Below are 20,603 nucleotides of genomic sequence, written 5' to 3'. Positions count from 1 at the left end.
CCCCTTCCGCCGCCCGCGCCCCGCCCCGCACCGCGCGGCGCCACGGGACCTGTAGGCAACGGCCGCGCGCGCCCCGCCGCTGCCCGCCCGCCAGACCGAAGCGGGCGGCGGCGCGCGCACGAGTGGGGAGACCGCGCCGGTCCCCCCTACGCTGCGGGGAGCGGAGCGCCGGGCCAGGCCGGGCCGGGCCGGGCCTGGGAGCGCTCCGCCGCTCGGGTCCCCCTCCGCGCAAGGGCTCGGTGCCTGGCCCGCCGCCTCGCGGGGCGTATGCTGCTTGCCTCACCAACCCGGAGGTTTCGGGCGTGCGGTTGCCCCAAAGCGCGATCCCAGACTCGGGGCGCGGGACGGCCCGTCTGCACGGAAAAACCGCGGCGCGGCGCGGCTACCGCTCGCCGGCCCACAGCCGGGGCTGCTGCGCAGGAGCTGCGGAGGCGCCCCCACCCTACGCTGCCGCCCGCCGGTCCCGGCGATGCGATCGGTGCTGAGGTGCCTCCGGGACGGGGCGGCCCCGCTCGGCGCTGGCTCCAGGTAAGGAAACACTGCCGCCCCCCACCCTGCGCGCTGTCGGCAGCTGCTCGGGTCGCAAAGCGCGGAACTGCAGCGCCGGTGCCGCCCCTGGACAACTACCAGGGATGATCTACAGCAATAATGGTCAGTGCTGCTTCTTTCCCTCTTCCAGAGGCCGTGCTGAGGCTGCGCTTGTCTGTTCCTGCCCTGGGGTGCCGTTGACTGCGCCCACCTCGGGCTTGTGTGGGTGTCTCTGCCTGGCCTTGCGCTTCTCACGGCACGGGGGCAAAAAGGGACAGGCAGAGCCCTTCCCGGCTGTGGACAGCGGCCAGGAGCTGCCGCGGCTGAAGCTGGAGAAACCAGAGAAAGGGGAAGAAGGAGAAAATCAAGGCTATGTGGGCAGCACCCCCCTCCCAGTGCAGGAAGAGAGAGCCTGCCTCTCTGCGTGAGGAGGGAGCCCTCTTCACAGTCAGACCGCCAGCGTGCACCCAGGGTCTGCGTGCGTCACCCCAAGCACGGTAGGGCCGCGTAACGCGCGAGCGAGCGAGGCTGCATGTGTCGGAAGCCTGGTCTTGTAAGAGCTGAGAGACACCCGCGTATTATTCTTTTAGGGGGAGGACAGGCAGGTGACTGGAGTTTCAGAAGAAGAAGAGGGGCAGGAGGAAAGAATGAGAAAGAAGTATCTAACCTGTCAAATTCTCCCGGCAGTACCGAGGGCGAGAGCTGCGGTGAGTCCTGGGCCTTCGGGGCCCTGTCACCCGTGTTGTGTGTCCCGGTCCCTTCCTGCCCATCTCCTGGACCTCTCTCTTTCCCATGCTGCTGTTATTTCTGCCCCCTCCCTCCCCTTTCCTAGACCTCTCCTCTTCTTTATTCTTCTGTCCTGCTCCCCCTTCCTCTCTCACTTTCTCTCTCTTGTCCTACTGCTCCCTTTTCTCATTTCTTTCTGTGCTTTTGTCCTGCCTCTCCCTCCTGTTTTTCATGTTTCATCTCTGCGCTTAGTGTCGCCGCTTTTTAAATTTTCATTCTACGTCTTTTAGTTTGCTGTCGCTATTTCATGTTTCCTTAGTGCTGCCGCTTTTTAAATTTTCTTTTCTGTACCTCTGTTCTAGTTCGGTGTCCCTGTGTGATCATTTTTTCCTTTATTTCAGCAATGCCTGTTGCTTTTAAAATGTTCTTTTTCCCTTCGGTGTCTTTTTAGTGAGTTTTTCTCTTTCCTTAATGCCCTGTCTGTCTTTTTAAAACGTCCCCTCTTTTGTTCGCTGTGGCTGCTTTTTAGTTCCAGGGCGTGGTTGGACCAGATGACCTGCAAGAGTTCCCTTCCCACCTCAAACCGTTCTGCAGTTCCGGAGTCACAACTGTCACATCCAGGGCCCTGAGCTACCACAGGCGTGAGAAAGTAGCCCCAGGCTTCAAGGCCATCCCGAGTGCCTGCTGCTTTACTCTGGCCGCAGCGCTCCTGAAGAAGAGGAGAAGGTAATTTGCGCTGGTCAGGGTTTTTAGGGCTCAGTGGTCGTGCTGGCACAGGGTTGCGTGGTTCGGTGGTTGAAAGTAACAGTCCAAGAGGGCGTCTGAAATGCCCTTGCAGGGTGGAGGGAGGCAGGAAAGCGGGGGGTTAGAGCTGGAGAGGGAATGCCCCGGGCTGGGGGGCGGTGTGCCCGTGGGTGCCAGTACCTCAGCTGCTGTGTGTGGCTGTCAGCATTGCGGGAGCTATGGGGGTCGTGGACTTTACTCTGCCTCCCCCCAGAAAGCTCTGGCTGACGAAGTTATGCCACAACAGAGACTGCAGCCGTCAGCACCACGGGATGCTGATAATGACCAGCACAGGCCTCGCTGTACTGTCGTTTTCCCTGCTGCTTGCAATGGATCTGCAGTGGCCTTTGATTCGCGGAAAAAGACTCTACAACTCGAAATGGAGTTATAAAGCAGGTATGTTTTACTCCAGCCGGGGTGCGAGGGGATTTCTCCACAAAGCTTGCACACCACCAGCACATTTTACCAAAACCTTACAGAGTGTGGATATACATATTCACTGGATTACATAACATAAATATGCATATGCATGAGTAAGGCTGGGTTAGCTCTAGAGGCTGGTGCCAGCAGTTTATGTTATCTTTGCACCTGTGCATTGCCTCCTGGGGGGCATCTACAGGGGTCTTTGGGAGGAAGGCTCGTAGTCTTTCTCACCTTGTTTTTTCGCCAGAGCATGCGCAGATTCTCTTAGCCAATTTCTTGAACAACAAAAATGTTTTTCAGCCGGTTTACTCATGCTATCTTATTTAAGGGAAGTGTGATAGACAGTAAACTGTTCGTTCATCAAATTCCATTAAAGATGCTGGGAGCTTGTGACATGTTATTCCATAAACTATGTAGGCCTAAGCTTAATCTTAACTATTACATTGTGTAACGACTAACTGACTGCAAGTGCTTATCTAAGTTGAAATGCTGAAGCAAGGACTCCTATTGTGCAAAAGACTGAAAAGAGGGAGAAGGGAAGAAGGACAAAGGGGTAGTATCTGTACTCTGTAAGATATAAACTAAAGCTTTGTGAGCCACTCTCAGGAAAGCAGGAAATACGAGGAGTTGGTGACATGAGGAAGACCCGGATGGAGCGACCCCCTAGCTGCAAAGTGCGCAGACGCAGGGTACACCTCTCAAAGAGACACAGATACCGGAAGGCGGAGGATATAAAAAAAACGGACCCTCGGGAAGTGAGTGCGTGCCGTTGGTGGAGCAAGGACTCCCCGGCTGCCCAGCGCTGTTTTGCTTGTTGCCGCTTGCTGAGTAAACAATTGAAATTTTGATTGGCTCTGACTCACATCAATTTGAGAAAACTACTTATAACAGGAAGCAATGAAACTTCTACCATCCGTATATGGCTATCTTTACTCATTACCGAGGCCCAAATAGTTAGAGCACACCTGTTCCTCGAGGACAAAAACATGATATTTTGCTGAACACTGCAGTTCTTGGGAGATTTTCACAGTAAACTGCTTTGTTTTGATGAACACAGTAGTCCTTGGTAAAATTCCACAGAACAGTCTGGGCAAGTAGGATTGTTAGCAATATTAAAAAATACTATAAGTAGTACTATAACTTGCTAGAAGTAAGTAAATAAGTTGCTAAGCAGCTTTCTATTGCAGATTTAGAAAAACGACAGATTACCTCCAGAACTCGCCCCCCCGCCCCCCCCCCAAAAAAACTTTCCTGTTTGGCCAGTCAGTAAACCAGAGGGGGAGGTGGAGTTGAACAGGCCATTATGGGCATTTAAGTGCTTAAATAGAGCCCCATTGTCAGCGGCAGTCCCCAACAATGCAGCCTTAAGGACTACACTGCAAGTTCCTGCAGGTCCTTGGCTGGCAGTGCTACATGTCAAAGACATGGTTTTTCCCTTAGGGGAAGAAGGCAAAACAAAAATTTGCATTTACATGGGAGGATATCCAGTATACCTTTACCAGACTCCCAGAGTGGGGTAGAAACACTCACCCACAATTTCTCAGGCTGCACTTGCTGAACTTTTATGGACAGTTTAACTCCCTGAACACGTAAAACTGTATCAGTATATAGACAATATTCTAATTGGAGGACCCTCTCCTAACAGGGTGGGAGAAGCGGCAGCAACAGTTTGGCAAACACTGCATGAAGCAAAAATTGAAATTCTGCCTGAAAAATGTGAGGGACCAAGTAAAGAAGTGAAATTTCTGGGCACTTGGTGGATTGCTGAAAGCGCAGCAATTCCACCAGATACTCTGAATAAAATAGAACAATCAGAAATGCCCCAATCTAGAAAAAAAATTACAACAGCCAATGGGTACTTTAGGATATTGGAGAAAACAGGTACCTGGATTCTCCATTGCCTGTCCACTGTATTCGCTTTTACAAAAAGGGGACCTCCCCGTTACTGGGGCTGCGGTCGCACAAGACCGTTGCCGGCACCTTTGGTGCCCTGGACGGCGCTGCGCTGGGTGACCTCCCTGTAAGCAGGGCTCGGGTCTCTGGCCTTTTGCCACCTTGCCCCACGGTTTGGCTGCCCGGAGAGAAGGGCGGCCCTGTCAGGAGAGTGAGCGGCGCTGTCTCCGCGCCGAGGGGGAAATGGGGCTCTGCGGACCCCACGCCCGCCCTGTAAGCAGGGGAGGGCTGTGGCCCCGGCCCCGGCCCCGGCGGCTTTCTGGCTGCTGGCGGCCTGGCCAGCGTGACCCCCTGGAGTCGGGGCGTGTCACGGCATTTGTCCCTTGGCCACCCCGTGAAGCCCCGCGGCACGTTGAGTCCCCTGTGGCCTGCGTGCGTCCTGGGGGGCAGGTCTGGGGCTCTGCTCTCCTGCTCGTGGGAAGGGATGGCTCCCCGGACACTGGCTGCACAGAGCTCGCTCTCTCTTCCGGGAAGTTTTGTTTGTCCCTGTCTGTGTGTGTGTGTCTGTGTGTGTGTGCCTGCCTGCGTCTGTGTCTGTGTCTGTGGGTGTGAGTGAGCGAGCGAATGAGCTTCTCGTTTAGGCCCCCGTTGAAATCGCTGCAGTGCGCTTAGCTTAAACTTCCCGGGAGGGAAAGAAGGGCTCTGTGCAGCAACAGGGGGTCGGTCCCCTCTGAGCCCGCGAGCGGAGGGCGAGTCCCGGCTTGCCCCTCCTTGCCCCTCCTTTCGAAGGAGAGAGCGAAGCCCCGTGGCTGTAGCGCGGCCAGCGTGCGACCCGCCTGTGTTCAGGGCCCGGGTCTCTGCCTGGGTGGCCGCCTGTCCTGGCTGGCGACCTGCCAGCGTGCCCGCCCTGTACTCGGGGCGAGCGCCACGAGCCGTGGAGCCCTCTGTCCCCAGGAGCCGCTCGGCCGCCCTGTAATCGGGGCTGGGCGGGCTGCTGTAGGCAGCCAGCAGAGGCTGCCCTGTAAGTCCGGGGCTGGCCAGTGACCTGCAGGCCCGGGCACTCCGCAGTGCCGGCAGCGGCTCGAGCCCCCTGTAAGCAGGGGCGCAGCTTCCTTGGCCGCCGCTTTTGTGTGCCCAGCTCCCCTTTGTCCAGAGTTCCCAACTCCGAGCCCAGCTCCAGCGCCGGCCGGCACTGCACGCGTGGCAGCCCCGGAGCGTCGATCGGGTGAGAAAAGCCGATCTGTGAGGTTTTTTGGGGGGCGGGGGTTGTTAAGGTATACGGGGTTGTGATTGGGAGGGCGTCTGGGATTCGGGCGGTGCTGTGGCGAGCTCTGTCCGGGGGCCGGCGTCCCTCTCAGACCCGACGGCGTCCTTCTACCGTTGCAGCAGATGGTGGTGGAGAACAAGAGACGACCATCACGTGCAGAAGGACTTGCAAAGGTAAGAGCGAGCGGGGGGATGAGCGGCAGCGGCCTGCCGAAGAAGCGAGAGAAAGCAGTCCTCAAGCATCCCTGCCCCTTTGGGGGTGTTTTCTGTGCCTCTCGAGCAGGTACTTTGCTCTTGGCAGTTCCCCAGAGTTTTAGAAACTGCTCTAAATCCACCTGAAGTAGACTCGACTTCCTGAAGTTGTCTGAAAACTCCTTTTTTTAGTTTGATGTGGCCGCACCAGCTGTGGGGAGCGGGAGGGCTCTGCAGCCACCCGAAGTGTCCTTTGAGGCTGTGTGGCATGCCGGGGGAAGAGCAGTTGGGAGCAGGGATTTGGAGGTGGTTTCCCCTGTTCTGAATGCTTCTCTTTCAGCATCTGCACAGTTCTGATGTAAAAAGTGGAAGTGTTGAAGCCTGAGCAGCAGGCCCTGAGCCGAAGTTGCTAACTCAGTATGTAATCATTAGCGAGATACGTATGGAAGACGTAGCTATCTTGAATGTATATTTATCTTTCTTTGTGTGTGGATAAAATAACAGGGTCATGGAGACCGTTGTCTGTCGCTGTGGCCTGATGCGAGACCTTGCGCCTAATGCAATTAGATAAGCCGAGGAACTCCCTTAGCTTCTCCCCTGAGCCCTGGCCAGGCTCTGGGGGAATCTAATGTGAGATTGAAACCAGATATTTCCGCTCAAATCAAAGGTGCCAGCTATTCTGGCTTGCTGATTTTTGGGTATATAAGGCTGGACCCGCTCACAGCGACTTTGGAAGCCTCACCTACGGGTGGACGCACCGCGTAGGACTTCCCACTTGCCGGGAAAGGCTCTCCAAATCCTCGCTGTAACCGGGGCTGCCCAGCGCCTGCGGGTCTGGATGATGGGAACGGGTGCAAGTGGTGATGGGTCTTTCTTAATCGCTATTCCCTCTCTCTCGGGTAGTAATGATTTGATGCATTACCCTGTGTTTTCTTGTTTGTTTGAGTGCACTATTCTGTGTTTTCTTACTGTATGTTTTCTGTATTATTCTGTTACATTATTTAGTTATTTCTAGTAAAAGATGCCTGCGCTTTTCACTCCGGTGTCCGAGTTTAATTGATACCCCTAATCAGCAAAACAGGGGGAGATCAGGTGGCGGTTTCCAGAGACGAGGTTGGTGGTGGGACGGTGTCGCCGTAGGAGCGATTTTATGTTGGTTTGGCTTTGGGCTGAGCTGTAGCCGGCGGGGCGCTAGTTCCTGGCAAGGGGATGGACGGGCGAGCTGTCGGGGCCAGCCAGAGCCGCAGCTGCGCGTGTTCCGCAACGGGACTGGTGTGCAGAGCAAAGTGGGGAGGGTTTCTGAGAGCAGACAAGGCCCCGGCCCTCCCTGACTGTCTCAGCCTCCATCCTTCTGCATCTCGAGGCTGAGGAGGCCGTCAGTAACTGCAGTGTTCCCATCTCCTTCCGAGAAGCGCTGCAAACCTGCGCCTTAGGAAAGTCAAAAGAAAGCGTCACCGCCGCGAACTTGTGAGTTTGAGTGCCGCTTCCACAGCGAAGGTGTTCGTCGGAGTGGACTGGGGTCAAATTGCTGCCCAGTTGGGGGCAAAAGCAGGAAAGGTTCCTTTTGAGAAATGCAAGGTGCTGCTACCGGTAAAGGTGTAAACGATCGGCACGACCGCTTCACTTCTTAACCTTCTGTTTTAATGCCGTTAAAGTTGAGACAGACCCCGGAACGTGCCCGAGCGAGTTGCCAAGAAGTGCAGCACACCCGTGAGCTCGGTGAAGGAAGTGAAGCAGCAGCAGCAGCTGCCACTCCACAACCATGGAGTGTTTTCCTCCACTCCCTCCCTTTCTCCTGAACTTTCTCTAATAAAACTTGAGCGATTCAGGAAGGGTTTGCCCTGCCTGTGCCCAAACTTGAGGCAACGGAGCCCCGTTGTGCTCATCTGCAGCTCGTAAGTTGTGTTGGCAGGTGAGTGCTGGCGAGTGGGAGTGGAGGTGGCCGGGGGCAGTATCCCCCCTCAGGGGGCAACTCTCAGAGAATGCCCGGGAACCAACGACAATCACGTGTCAGGCTAACGCTTTCTTTCCCTAAAAGGCTGCAGAGCCTGGCTGGCTCTTTTCCTTCTTTCCCGAAAGCCTTGCAGGTGTGAGTGACGGGCTGCCGCCCGAGCACCTCATGATGTCAAACGCAGTGGAGAAGTAGCTTGCACTTCCACCGGGATCAGTCTTTCTCCAAGAGTTTCTTCAGATCTCGTATGTAGCTAAAACTCCCAGGTGAAGACTCAGTTACCCTTCAGAAATACCAATTACGATTCGTATTGCGGTAGCGCTGAGGAAACCAGTGCCCCGTTCCATTTGACATGGACTCACCTACAGAGATCATCCCTGTGCTAAGTCCTTAAAGACATACATGCACGAGACCCAGACAAGGGTCGTTAAACCCTTTTGACAGCTGGGGAGCCAAGGCAGAAAGGCGCGCGTGCTGTTACTAGCGCTCCCGTGGTAAAGGTTACACTGCTCTGACCAGCTCTTCAGTATTCTCTGGTTTCTTCCTCTGCCCCTTGCAGGCGTTCGACAGTGTCCTTTATCCCTGAGGTAACCCCTCGGGTTCCCCATGTTTGTTGTATTTCTGTTTAAGTATTTTCTCAGCTTCATGCACTCGTGGTCGCCACACGCTAGTTCTGGGGTCTTCTCTGCCCGGTTAAAATCACATGCTCGTATGGCTTCTTGTGTTACTGACAACAGTGGAGGCGGTTCAGCCTGAGCAGGGACTGTCCTCGTTAGTTGGCAGTGCTCACGATCTTCATACTATGTCTGCATTTCATTCTCTTTTGGGGAAAGAAAAAAGTCAAGTTAATCAGTTTTACTGTCTGCGCATGCACCGCGGTGGCCCCGGGACTGGCGGACTGGCAGCTCCTAGAGCGCGAGTTCGGGGGACTGAGGGGCAGTTCAGGCGGTTAATCCCGGTGCTGATCGATGTAGTTACAGCGGTGGGTGGGAGCGTGGGCCGGGCTGGAGGAGCCCCAGGGGCGGGCAGTGAGGCTGCGGGCAGCTGCCCCTCCCTGTCCGGGGCGGTGCTGGAGGAGGAGCCGGTGCGAGCCGAGGGAGCAGCAGAGAGAAGGGGAGCGGGGCCGCGCGGTCGGTCGCCTGGCGGCTGCCGGGGAAAGCCGCGACGGGGGTGCCGCGCGGTGCGGCGGGACCGGCGGCAGAAGCCGCTCCGGGTCGGGGCCGGGCGGCGGCGGCGCTTCCCGGGGCCGCGCGAGGCCGGGCTTCCGGGTGCGTAGGTGGCGTGGCTCGTGTTGTAGTCACGTGAGCGGGGCTTCCGGTCGGCCATGTTGGCTCCCCGGTGCACGGTGGGAGCTGTAGTTTTCGCGCACTCGGCTGCCCGGCAGCTGCGTCGCTCCCGGGCGCGCGCGGCACGGCACAGTCCTCGCTACCGGCGCGGCCCCGCGGCGCAGCGCGAGGGTCGGTTTTGGGGCGGGTTCGTGCGGTTTCCCGCGGGCTGCCCGCGGCTCCCCCAGGACCGGTGTGCCCGTGCCCCGGCAGTGCGCATGCGCGGTAGCGGTCCCCGGAAGTGCCGCAATCCCCAAGCGCTCCCCAAACCTGCCTTTGGGGCTCTGGGAGTGCAGGGCTGTGGGGTGGCTGCATTCCCTCCCCCAACCCCTCGGCATCGCCCGTGGGGACTGCGGAGGGGGTCAGAGAGCAGACGGGGTGGGCTGTGCCGTGGGCCAGAAATGGAGGCAACGTTTTGCCTTCCTGGGACTTGAGAACAGACGCGTGTGGCTGATTGAGGGGCTCTGAAACAGACGGAGTTGTGTGGCTTTGGGCTCAGAAACAGAGGTCAAGTCGTGCGTTTTTGGGACTTGTGAAGAGGCTCAGCAGGCAGGTTTTTGGGCTCAGAAAGAGGCACTAAGGCAGCTGGTTTGGGGGCCAAAAGCAGAATGCAGTTTGTCTGGTTTTGCAGGCAGGTGAGAGGCGGAGGGTTGTGGGAGGGCCCTGGGGGCTGCGGGGGAAAGGAGGGGGTGGGGGTCAGGGTGGTATGGGACCCCGAAGCTTGGGAGGCCGGCGTGCACCAGGCCAAACTCCACGTCTGCGGTGACTGGCGGCGCTCTGTCTTGCGGGTGATGGAGAGGAACCTGTTGAATGCAGGAGCATCCCAGTGAGATGATGTGCTCCTGATGAGGATGGATTCTGGAGCGTGCTCTCTGAAAGGTAAGTCAAGGGGCAAAAGCCGTGGGTAGGGTGGGGCCAGCAGAGGCTCTACCATCAGGGCTGTGGAGAGGGCTATTTAGGCTTCCTTAAGTCTGGGGGAAGAGAGCAGGGTCTGTCCCACAGGACGTGCATGTTCTGGCCTGTGTCTGTGTCCTTGTGTCGTTTGTGGTGTCTGTGGTTCTGTCTTGTATGCGGTGCCTTCCCCACGTCTCTGTGGTGCCCCGTGGGCTCTCTGCACGGGACATGCACCTTGGTAGGTGTCCATGGGGTCTGTGATGCCTTGCTGCGCAGTGGGAGGTGGAAGGTGGGGCTCCGTCCGCGTGCGATCTACAGCAATAATGGTCAGTGCTGCTTCTTTCCCTCTTCCAGAGGCCATGCTGAGGCTGCGCTTGTCTGTTCCTGCCCTGGGGTGCCGTTGACTGCGCCCACCTCGGGCTTGTGTGGGGTGTCTCTGCCTGGCCTTGCGCTTCTCACGGCACGGGGGCAAAAAGGGACAGGCAGAGCCCTTCCTGGCTGTGGACAGCGGCCAGGAGCTGCCGCGGCTGAAGCTGGAGAGACCAGAGAAAAGGGAAGAAAGAGAAAGTCAAGACCATCTGTGCAGCACCCGCCTCCCAGTGCAGGAAGAGAGAGCCTGCCTCTCTGCGTGAGGAAGGAGCCCTCTTCACAGTCAGACCGCCAGCGTGCACCCAGGGTCTGCGTGCGTCACCCCAAGTGCGGTACGGCCACGTAGTGCGCAAGCAAGCGAGGCTGCATGTGTCGGAAGCCTGGTCTTGTAAGAGCTGAGAGACACCCGCGTATTCTTTTAGGGGGAGGACAGGCAGGCGACTGGAGTTTCGGAAGAAGAAGAGGGGCAGGAGGAAGGAAGGAGAAAGAAGCATCTGACCCGTCAAATTCTCCCAGCAGTGCCGAGAACGAGAGCTGCAGTGAGTCCTGGCCTTCAGGGCCCTGTCACACGTCTTGTGCGTCCCGGTCCTTTCCTGCCCGTCTCCTGGACCTCTTTTTTCCATGCTGCTGTTATTTCTGCCGCCCCCGCCCCTTTCCTAGACCTCTCCTCTTCTTTATTCTTCTGTCCTGCTCTCCCTTCTTTTCTCACTTTCTCTCTCTTGTCCTACTGCTCCCTTTTCTCATTTCTCTCTGCACTTTTGTCCTGCCTCTCCCTCCTTTTTTTCATCTTCCATCTCTGCGCTTAGTGTCGCCGCTTTTTAAATTTTCATTCTACGTCTTTTAGTTTGCTGTCGCTATTTCATGTTTCCTTAGTGCTGCCGCTTTTTAAATTTTCTTTTCTGTACCTCTGTTCTAGTTCGGTGTCCCTGTGTGATCATTTTTTCCTTTATTTCAGCAATGCCTGTTGCTTTTAAAATGTTCTTTTTCCCTTCGGTGTCTTTTTAGTGAGTTTTTCTCTTTCCTTAATGCCCTGTCTGTCTTTTTAAATCGTCCCCTCTTTTGTTCGCTGTCCTGGTTTAACCAGGATAGGGTTAAGTTTCCCCAGCAGTGGGAGGGGAGCTCTAGCCCGGTTATTGGTCACATCCTGGCAGGTCACATTTTCCTGGCTCCGGAGCGCGGTGCGCTCGTGGTTTTGTACATCGTGCTTCAAACTGCTGTATTTGGTAGCTATTTTGCTCTGTTAATTGCTATCACTATTACTGTTATTGTTGTTGTTGGTTGTGTTGCTATTGCATTGTTGTATTAAACCTTTCCTTATTTCAGTCTTGGGGCTTTGTATTTCACTCCCTTTGTGGGGGAGGGGTAGCGGCCGCGTGGTCTCAGACCCCGGCAGGGGCTAAACCACCACATTCGCTGTGGCTACTTTTTAGTTCCAGGGCGTGGTTGGACCAGATGACCTGCAAGAGTTCCCTTCCCACCTCAAACCGTTCTGCTTCCGAAGTCACAACTGTCACATCCAGGGCCCTGAACTACCACAGGCGTGAGAAAGTAGCCCCAGGCTGCAAGGCCATCCCGAGTGCCTGCTGCTTTACTCTGGCCGCAGCGCTCCTGAAGAAGAGGAGAAGGTAATTTGCGCTGGTCAGGGCTTTTAGGGCTCAGTGGTCGTGCTGGCACAGGGTTGCGTGGTTCGGTGGTTTGAAGGGACAGTCCGAGAGGGCGTCTGAAATGCCCTTGCAGGGTGGAGGAAGGCAGGAAAGCGGGGGGTTAGAGCTGGCAAGGGACTGCCCCGGGCTGGGGGGCGGTGTGCCCGTGGGTGCCAGTACCTCAGCTGCTGTGTCGGCATTGCGGGAGCCGTGGGGGTCGTGGACTCTGCCTCCCCCCAGAAAGCTCTGGCTGACGAAGTTATGCCACAACAGAGACTGCAGCCGTCAGCACCACGGGATGCTGATAGTGACCAGCACAGGCCTCGCTGTACTGACGTTTTCCCTGCTGCTTGCAGTGGATCTGCAGTGGCCTTTGATTCGCGGAAAAAGACTCTACAACTCGAAATGGAGTTATAAAGCAGGTATGTTTTACTCCGGCCGGGGTGCAAGGGGATTTCTCCACAAAGCTTGCACACCAACAGCACATTTTACCAAAACGTTATAGAGTGTGGAAACACATATTCACTGGATTACATAACATAAATATGCATATGCATGAGTAAGGCTGGGTTAGTTCTAGAGGCTGGTGCCAGCAGTTTATGTTATCTTTGCACCTGTGCATTGCCTCCTGGGGGGCGTCTTCGGGGGTCTTTGGGAGGAAGGCTCGTAGTCTTTCTCACCTTGTTTTTTCCCCGGAGCATGCGCAGATTCTCTTAGCCAATTTCTTGAACAACAAAAATGTTTTTCAGCCGGTTTACTCATGCTATCTTATTTAAGGGAAGCAATGAAACTTCTACCATCCGTATATGGCTATCTTTACTCATTACCGAGGCCCAAATAGTTAGAGCACACCTGTTCCTCGAGGACAAAAACGTGATATTTTGCTGAACACTGCAGTTCTTGGTAGATTTTCACAGTAAACTGCTTTGTTTTGATGAACACAGCAGTCCTTGGTAAAATTCCACAGAACAGTCTGGGCAAGCAGGATTGTTAGCAATATTAAAAAATACTATAAGTAGTACTGTAACTTGCTAGAAGCAAGTAAATAAGTTGCTAAGCAGCTTTCTGTTGCAGATTTAGAAAAACGGCAGATTACTTCCAGAACTCGCCCCCCCGCCCCCCCCCCCCCCCTACAATTTTCCTGTTTGGCCAGTCAGTAAACCAGAGGGGGAGGTGGCGTTGAACAGGCCATTATGGGCATTTAAGTGCTTAAATAGAGCCCCATTGTCAGCGGCAGACCCCAACAATGCAGCCTTAACGACTAGGCTGCAAGTCCGAGTAGGTCCTTGGCTGGCAGTGCTACATGTCAAAGACATGGTTTTTCCCTTAGGGGAAGAAGGCAAAACAAAAATTTGCATTTACATGGGAGGGTATCCAGCATACCTTTACCAGACTCCCAGAGCTGGGTAGAAACAATCAGAAATGCCCCAATCTAGAAAAAAAATTGCAACAGCTTTGTAATGGGTACTTTAGGATATTGGAGAAAACAGGTACCTGGATTCTCCATTGCCTGTCCACTGTATTTGCTTTTACAAAAAGGAAAACCGTGGAGTTGGGATTCAGAACATGAAGAAGCGATTAAAACTCTGATACTCGAATTAAAAACATATCTAAATTACAAATGCCTATTAATACTTGACCCACTAGCATTACAGCACCCATTTAAACCTTCACCAATTTTAGATGCACCCCCCCTACCTCTAGCATGGGATGCTAGAGACAACAATGGAGTAAAACAAACTCAGTATGAGATGGATTTATCCTGCATCCTAAGGGGTAACCTGTTCAGCCTTCCCCCCCCCCCGCCTAGAGACAGCTCTCTTTTCTTTCCTTGAAGAACATCGATGGTGGGAAAGCTTATCTGGATGGTCACCACCACCACCAGGACTGTTCAATTCCATGTTTCACTCGGTCTGATTTTCCTAATTCCAACTTTAATATGTTTAATACTTCTAATAGTATTGTATATTAAGGTTTGGAGGATGGTTAAACAGATCACTCAGTTACAAAAGCATCCCTGTGTGTATACTTCCCTAAAATATTTTTTTTTTTTTTAATAGCAGCTAACAAAACACAAACTTGCCTTCAGTTATAATTGGATTATGGCATTCTCTGTTTATAGGCAGAGAGGCAAGAGGCAACCACACTGTCGCTTGTGGGAGGCATTGGCCTGTCAGCCTTGCACAGCCTCTGAGAAATAGCTAGGCTTTGATGAAAAACAGGCCTTAGAAGAAATATAAGAAACTGCTGTGTAGTGCCATGGTGGCAGGGAAAAACAACGGACAGCTGCAACACTGAACTGTGGAAAAGTACTGAATTGTGAGAAGTTACTGCTGCGAAAACAGCGCGTGAACGAGAGGGTGATTGGTCTGCACAGGGCATGTTAGAGTGGTCTTAGGCTGATAGGAGAAAAGGTTGATAGCTGTGTAATTGCTGATTTGGTAACTATGAAGTAAGAGCTTTACTGACAGCATCCCAGAGCATAAGTATGTACCATTGTAACAATAAAGTCTCTTTTTTCCTTCTGGACTTCATGGAGAGTCTGTGCCTCAGTTGCCTCAAATGGTGCCCCGTGTGAGGCGGCGATAGGTGTGATTAGCTTGGATCACTGCGGTGGCAAACCCCACAGAACTTAGGTAGCTGCTGAAAGGAAGCGGGAGCCGGCATCAATCACCGTTGCAGTGTGAGCAAGGTGAGCTGTGGGGAAGCGATGGGTAGGTCAATACCCTCGGAAGAAAAGTCAGTGCTTGCACTGATGGAAAGACTGTTAGCTAAATATAAGGTGCATATTAATCTGCATGCCTTGAAGAGAATTTTAAAGTGGGTAGCAGCCACGGTTACTATATTCACTGTTCCGATATGGGATAAAGCAGGAGTAAGACTGTGGGACTGTGCAACCCGAGGGAATGAGGTTGCAGATAATAAAGCAGGTTTTTTTTTTTTGAGGTCCAGATTTTGAGATAATAAAAAGACAAAATAATGAACGCGGCCAGACTGTTAACACAGAGAATGAGAACCCAGAGGGCAAGGACGCATATTTTGAACCCCGGGAGCAAGATTTATATGCTGGGTCTCTAGACTGTGATAATCTTTTAGACCCTGACACTGTAAATCCTAAAAGACAACCTGGGCTCTGTCCTCCCTTAGCTGGGGATGATCGTGGGTAAAAGTGAGGCAAGAAGCCTTGGCGCAAGGGGATATGGACATGGCAAGAAAGATTGTTGCTCCTGTAATTTATGAGCCAGGACGTCAGCCACGTTGTGAAGGACTGCATTTTTCTGTTATTAAAGAACTACAGAAGACCGTTAATGAGGACAGACTTAAACTCATTTACAACAGGTATACTGGAGGCAATCGCTCATGGATGTCAATTGGTCCCATGGGATTGGCTGGCACTTTTAAAAACGGTATTAACGCCGGCACAGTGTTCTATCTGGAAAACCGACTGTGGATCTCTGTACTCAGCATTCACGCCCCCCCACCTGCAAGGCCCCCCCCCCCTCCCCCCCCCCCCGCCAAAAGCGGCAGTTTTTACAGAAGGTGCTGACACTGGGATGCGGTGTCCCTTGTCTGTCAACACCACATAACCTATAAGCAATGGCTTTATATATTCTTAATATTATATTCATGGAGAGTCCGTGCCTCAGTTGCCACTGCCACTCTATGGACAAGATAAATTGACTTTAGTCACGGGGTGGATTGTGGTGGTGCAATTCTTACCCCTCCCCGCTCCTCCTTGTTGGGCTGCTTGGTGCTAGGTGTGATTCCACCCACATCCCCCCGAGCTACACACCGATGTGGGGAGATAAAGCAATCACCTCGTCCTCGGTGTCTTTTGCAGGGCTTTTCCGAGCTGTCATTATGCTACTTGTCTGACTTTGGCTCACTGTTTGACATATGATTTCCACTGCACTCGCAACAGTCGTGGCTATGTAATAATGTTCTCTCTTATCTCCTTAACCTGCATTGCTCTAAATTTCCCATCTCCAGGAGTTTTGCTCGCTAGTGGTGTGTGTGAAGGTGCCTTTGGCTCTAAAAAGATGCCTGATGTATAATGCTTATATCTCAGAAAGGCCACAAGAAATGAAGTACTGTAGCCCAGGTAATAGACAGTGAGGGCGGGAAAGTCGCTGTGGTGGCGGAGCGGCCGCCTGAGGGGAAGGGGGCGGGACCCGCCTGTGGGAAGGGGAAGGGCGGGAAAGTCGCGCGCCGCTGTGAGGGGCGGAGCGGCCGCCTGAGGGGAAGGGGGCGGGTGCAGCCCCGCCAGACGCGGCCGGGAGTCCGGAGCAGAGGAGTGGCCGTCGCAGTCGTCCGTGGGGGAAGCACTGGAGCAGCAACTGGGTGAAAAAAGCTGATCTGTGAGGTTTTTCCGTGGCGGGGCGGGGGGAGGGGGCGCTGAGATTCGGGTGGTGCAGTGGCGGGCTCTGTCCGGGGGCCGGCGTCCCTCTCAGACCCGCCGGCGTCTTCCTGCCCTTGCAACAGCTGGTGGTGGAGCAGAAAGAAGAGACAAACATCGCGTGCAGAAGGACCCGCAAGGCAAGAGAGAGCAGCAGGAGGAGCTGAGGAAGTCTGAGCAACAAGTGCAGGAAAGAGAAGGGCGCTCCGAGCCGCAAAGAGCGGGGAAGGGGAGGGGGACCCGCGTGGGGGGGAGTGCCGTCGCCGCCTGGGGAGGGGGTGGTGGTGGTGGGGGGGGTGGTTGGGAAGCTCTGTCGCCAGCTGGGACGGGGGAGCGCCGTTGCCACGGGGGGGGGTGGGGGGCAATGGAGCTGCCTGGGGGGGGGGCCGGGGAGTGCCGTCGCCGGCTGGGGGGGGGGGGTTGGGGAGCGCCGTTGCCACGGGTGGGGGGGGGGGGGGCGGGGAGTGCCGTCGCCGGATGAGGGCGGGGGGAGCACCGTTGCCACGGGGGGAGCAGGGAGATGGAGCCGCTTGGGGGGGGGGGGCCGGGGAGCACCGTCGCCGGCTGGGGTTGGGCGGAGGGGGGGGGAGGTAGCGCCGTCGCCGCCTGGGGGAAGTGCCGTCGCCGCCTAACGGGGGGGGGAGGGGGAAGTGCTGTCGCCGGCTGGGGCGAAGGGAGCAGCGTTGCCACCGAGCGGGCTGGGGGTGGACTGGAGCCGCGTGGTCGGGCGAGCGCCATCACCTCAGGGGCTGAGGAGGGTCCAAGGCCCCCCTGGACGCAGCCAGGAGCCTGTCGCAGCCGAATGCCCGTCGCAGTCGTCCCTGCAGGGAGCAGTGAAGCAGCAACTGGGTGAGAAAAGCCGTTCCATGAGTTTTTTTCAGGGGGGTTGTTGGGGTATGGGTGGGAGGGGGGGGGCACTGTGGGGACCTCCCTGCGAGGGCGGGCTTCCCGCTGTCCTCCGGGTGGGGGAGCTGGCGCCTGACTGCACTCTCCTTCCAAGCAGTTCCTCTTGGAGAAGAAAGACGAGGCATCGTGAGGAGCGGTGGGCTTGAAGAGAGGAGTGGGGCGAGAGAAGGGAGCTCTGGACAAAGGGGACCTCCCTGTTACCGGGGCTGCGGTCGCACGAGACCGTTGCCGGCACTTCTGGTGTCCTGGCCGGCGCTGCGCTGGGTGACCTCCCTGTAGGCAGGGCTCGGGTCACCCGAGGGTCTTTTGCCACCTTGCCCCACGGTTTGGCTGCCCGGAGAGAAGGGCGGCCCTGTCAGGAGAGTGAGCGGCGCTGTCTCCGCGCCGAGGGGGAAATGGGGCTCTGCGGACCCCACGCCCGCCCTGTAAGCAGGGGAGGGCTGTGTCCCCGGCCCCGGCCCCGGCGGCTTTCTGGCTGCTGGCGGCCTGGCCAGCGTGACCCCCTGGAGTCGGGGCGTGTCACGGCATTTGTCCCTTGGCCACCCCGTGAAGCCCCGCGGCACGTTGAGTCCCTGCGGCCTGCGTGCGTCCTGGGGGGGGCAGGTCTGGGGCTCTGCTCTCCTGCTCGTGGGAAGGGATGGCTCCCCGGACACTGGCTGCACAGAGCTCGCTCTCTTTTCCGGGAAGTTTTGTTTGTCCCTGTCTGTGTGTGTGTGTCTGTGTGTGTGTGCCTGCCTGTGTCTGTGTGCCTGTCTGTGTCTGTGGGTGTGAGTGAGCGAGCGAATGAGCTTCTCGTTTAGGCCCCCCGTTGAAATCGCTGCAGTGCGCTTAGCTTAAACTTCCCGGGAGGGAAAGAAGGGCTCTGTGCAGCAACAGGGGGTCGGTCCCCTCTGAGCCCGCGAGCGGAGGGCGAGTCCCGGCTTGCCCCTCCTTGCCCCTCCTTTCGAAGGAGAGAGCGAAGCCCCGTGGCTGTAGCGCGGCCAGCGTGCGACCCGCCTGTGTTCAGGGCCCGGGTCTCTGCCTGGGTGGCCGCCTGTCCTGGCTGGCGACCTGCCAGCGTGCCCGCGCTGTACTCGGGGCGAGCGCCACGAGCCGTGGAGCCCTCTGTCCCCAGGAGCCGCTCGGCCGCCCTGTAATCGGGGCTGGGCGGGCTGCTGTAGGCAGCCAGCAGAGGCTGCCCTGTAAGTCCGGGGCTGGCCAGTGACCTGCAGGCCCGGGCACTCCGCAGTGCCGGCAGCGGCTCGAGCCCCCTGTAAGCAGGGGCGCAGCTTCCTTGGCCGCCGCTTTTGTGTGCCCAGCTCCCCTTTGTCCAGAGTTTCCCAACTCCGAGCCCAGCTCCAGCGCCGGCCGGCACTGCACGCGTGGCAGCCCCGGAGCGTCGATCGGGTGAGAAAAGCCGATCTGTGAGGTTTTTTTGGGGGGGGGGGGGGTGTCTTGGGGTGTGGGCAGGGGCGGGGGGCGCCGTCGCTGCGGAGCGGGCAGGGGGTGGGACTGGAGCCGCATGGTCGGGGAAGTGCCTTCACCTCAGGGGCTGAGGAGGGTCCAAGGCCCTGCTGGATGCACAGGAGCCCGGAGCACACGAGTGGCCGTCGCAGTCGTCCCTGCAGGAAGCACTGAAGCATAAATTGGGTGAGGAAAGCTGATCTGTGAGGTTTTTTCGGGGGGGGGGGGACGGGGGTGTTGGGGTATGGGTGGGGGGCCGGATTGCCTCTGCCCTCCGGGTGGGGGAGCTGGCACCTGACCGTACTCTCCTTCCAAGCAGCAACTCCTGGAGAAGACAAGGCATCTTGAGGCACGGCGGGCTGAAGAGAGGAGTGGGGCGAAAGAAGGGAGCTTTGCTGCCGCTTTGTGTGCCCAGCTCCCATTTGTCCAGAGTTCCTGACTCGGACCCCAGCTCCAGCGCCGGCCGGTTACTGCACACGTGGCAGCCCCGGAGCGCCGATTGAGTGAGAAAAGCTGATCAGTGAGTTTCTTTTCGGGGTGGGGGGGTGTTGGGGTATTGGGCGGGAGGGGGGGGGGCGGGGGGGAAGCGCTCTGGGGACCTCCCTCCAGAGGCCGGCTTCCCTCTGTCCTCCCTGTGGGGGAGCTGGCGCCTGACTGAACTTTCCTTCCAAGCAGAAGCTTGGAAGCTGCAGCGCCACGGGATGCTGATAATGACCAGCACAGGCCTCGCTGTACTGTCGTTTTCCCTGCTGCTTGCAATGGATCTGCAGTGGCCTTTGATTCGCAGAAAAAGACTCTACAACTCGAAATGGAGTTATAAAGCAGGTATGTTTTACTCTGGCCGGGGTGCAAGGGGATTTCTCCACAAAGCTTGCACACCAACAGCACATTTTACCAAAACGTTATAGAGTGTGGATGTACATATTCACCGGATTACATAACACAAATATGCATATGCATGAGTAAGGCTGGGTTAGTTCTAGAGGCTGGTGCCAGCAGTTTATGTTATCTTTGCACCTGTGCATTGCCTCCTGGGGGGCATCTACAGGGGTTTTTGGGAGGAAGGCTCGTAGTCTTTCTCACCTTGTTTTTTCCCCGGGGCATGCGCAGATTCTCTTAGCCAATTTCTTGAACAACAAAAATGTTTTTCAGCCGGTTTACTCATGCTATCTTATTTAAGGGAAGCAATGAAACTTCTACCATCCGTATATGGCTATCTTTACTCATTACCGAGGCCCAAATAGTTAGAGCACACCTGTTCCTCGAGGACAAAAACGTGATATTTTGCTGAACACTGCAGTTCTTGGTAGATTTTCACAGTAAACTGCTTTGTTTTGATGAACACAGCAGTCCTTGGTAAAATTCCACAGAACAGTCTGGGCAAGCAGGATTGTTAGCAATATTAAAAAATACTATAAGTAGTACTGTAACTTGCTAGAAGCAAGTAAATAAGTTGCTAAGCAGCTTTCTGTTGCAGATTTAGAAAAACGGCAGATTACTTCCAGAACTCGCCCCCCCCCGCCCCCCCCCCCCCTACAATTTTCCTGTTTGGCCAGTCAGTAAACCAGAGGGGGAGGTGGCGTTGAACAGGCCATTATGGGCATTTAAGTGCTTAAATAGAGCCCCATTGTCAGCGGCAGACCCCAACAATGCAGCCTTAACGACTAGGCTGCAAGTCCCTGTAGGTCCTTGGCTGGCAGTGCTACATGTCAAAGACATGGTTTTTCCCTTAGGGGAAGAAGGCAAAACAAAAATTTGCATTTACATGGGAGGGTATCCAGCATACCTTTACCAGACTCCCAGAGCTGGGTAGAAACAATCAGAAATGCCCCAATCTAGAAAAAAAATTGCAACAGCTTTGTAAA

The 20,603-nt window shown here is 55.8% G+C and overlaps 1 protein-coding gene across 10 annotated transcripts; it reads left to right on the top strand.

Moving 5' to 3' along the window:
• Nucleotides 1-49: 49 nt before the first annotated feature.
• On the top strand, nt 50-20,190 carry LOC141930950 (uncharacterized). 10 transcript variants are annotated; one of them, XM_074842495.1, is made up of 9 exons: nt 50-528; nt 680-1,025; nt 1,119-1,235; nt 1,784-1,980; nt 2,252-2,433; nt 3,067-3,215; nt 4,106-5,578; nt 19,058-19,258; nt 19,411-20,190. In XM_074842495.1, the coding sequence occupies exons 3-7, from the start codon at nt 1,176-1,178 to the stop codon at nt 4,145-4,147; spliced, it is 630 nt and encodes a 209-aa protein (XP_074698596.1). In that variant the 5' UTR covers nt 50-528; nt 680-1,025; nt 1,119-1,175; the 3' UTR covers nt 4,148-5,578; nt 19,058-19,258; nt 19,411-20,190. The 10 variants fall into 10 exon arrangements, with proteins under 10 accessions (XP_074698596.1, XP_074698595.1, XP_074698598.1 ...); XM_074842494.1 differs by lacking the exons at nt 19,058-19,258; nt 19,411-20,190 and adding an exon at nt 5,740-6,848; XM_074842497.1 differs by lacking the exons at nt 3,067-3,215; nt 4,106-5,578; nt 19,058-19,258; nt 19,411-20,190 and adding exons at nt 5,743-5,793; nt 5,903-6,848.
• The last annotated feature ends 413 nt before the right edge of the window (nt 20,191-20,603 follow it).

Source organism: Strix aluco, chromosome 16 (assembly GCF_031877795.1).
Source record: "Strix aluco isolate bStrAlu1 chromosome 16, bStrAlu1.hap1, whole genome shotgun sequence".
Lineage (NCBI taxonomy): Eukaryota > Metazoa > Chordata > Aves > Strigiformes > Strigidae > Strix > Strix aluco.
This window is presented reverse-complemented; position numbering and strand designations above follow the sequence as displayed.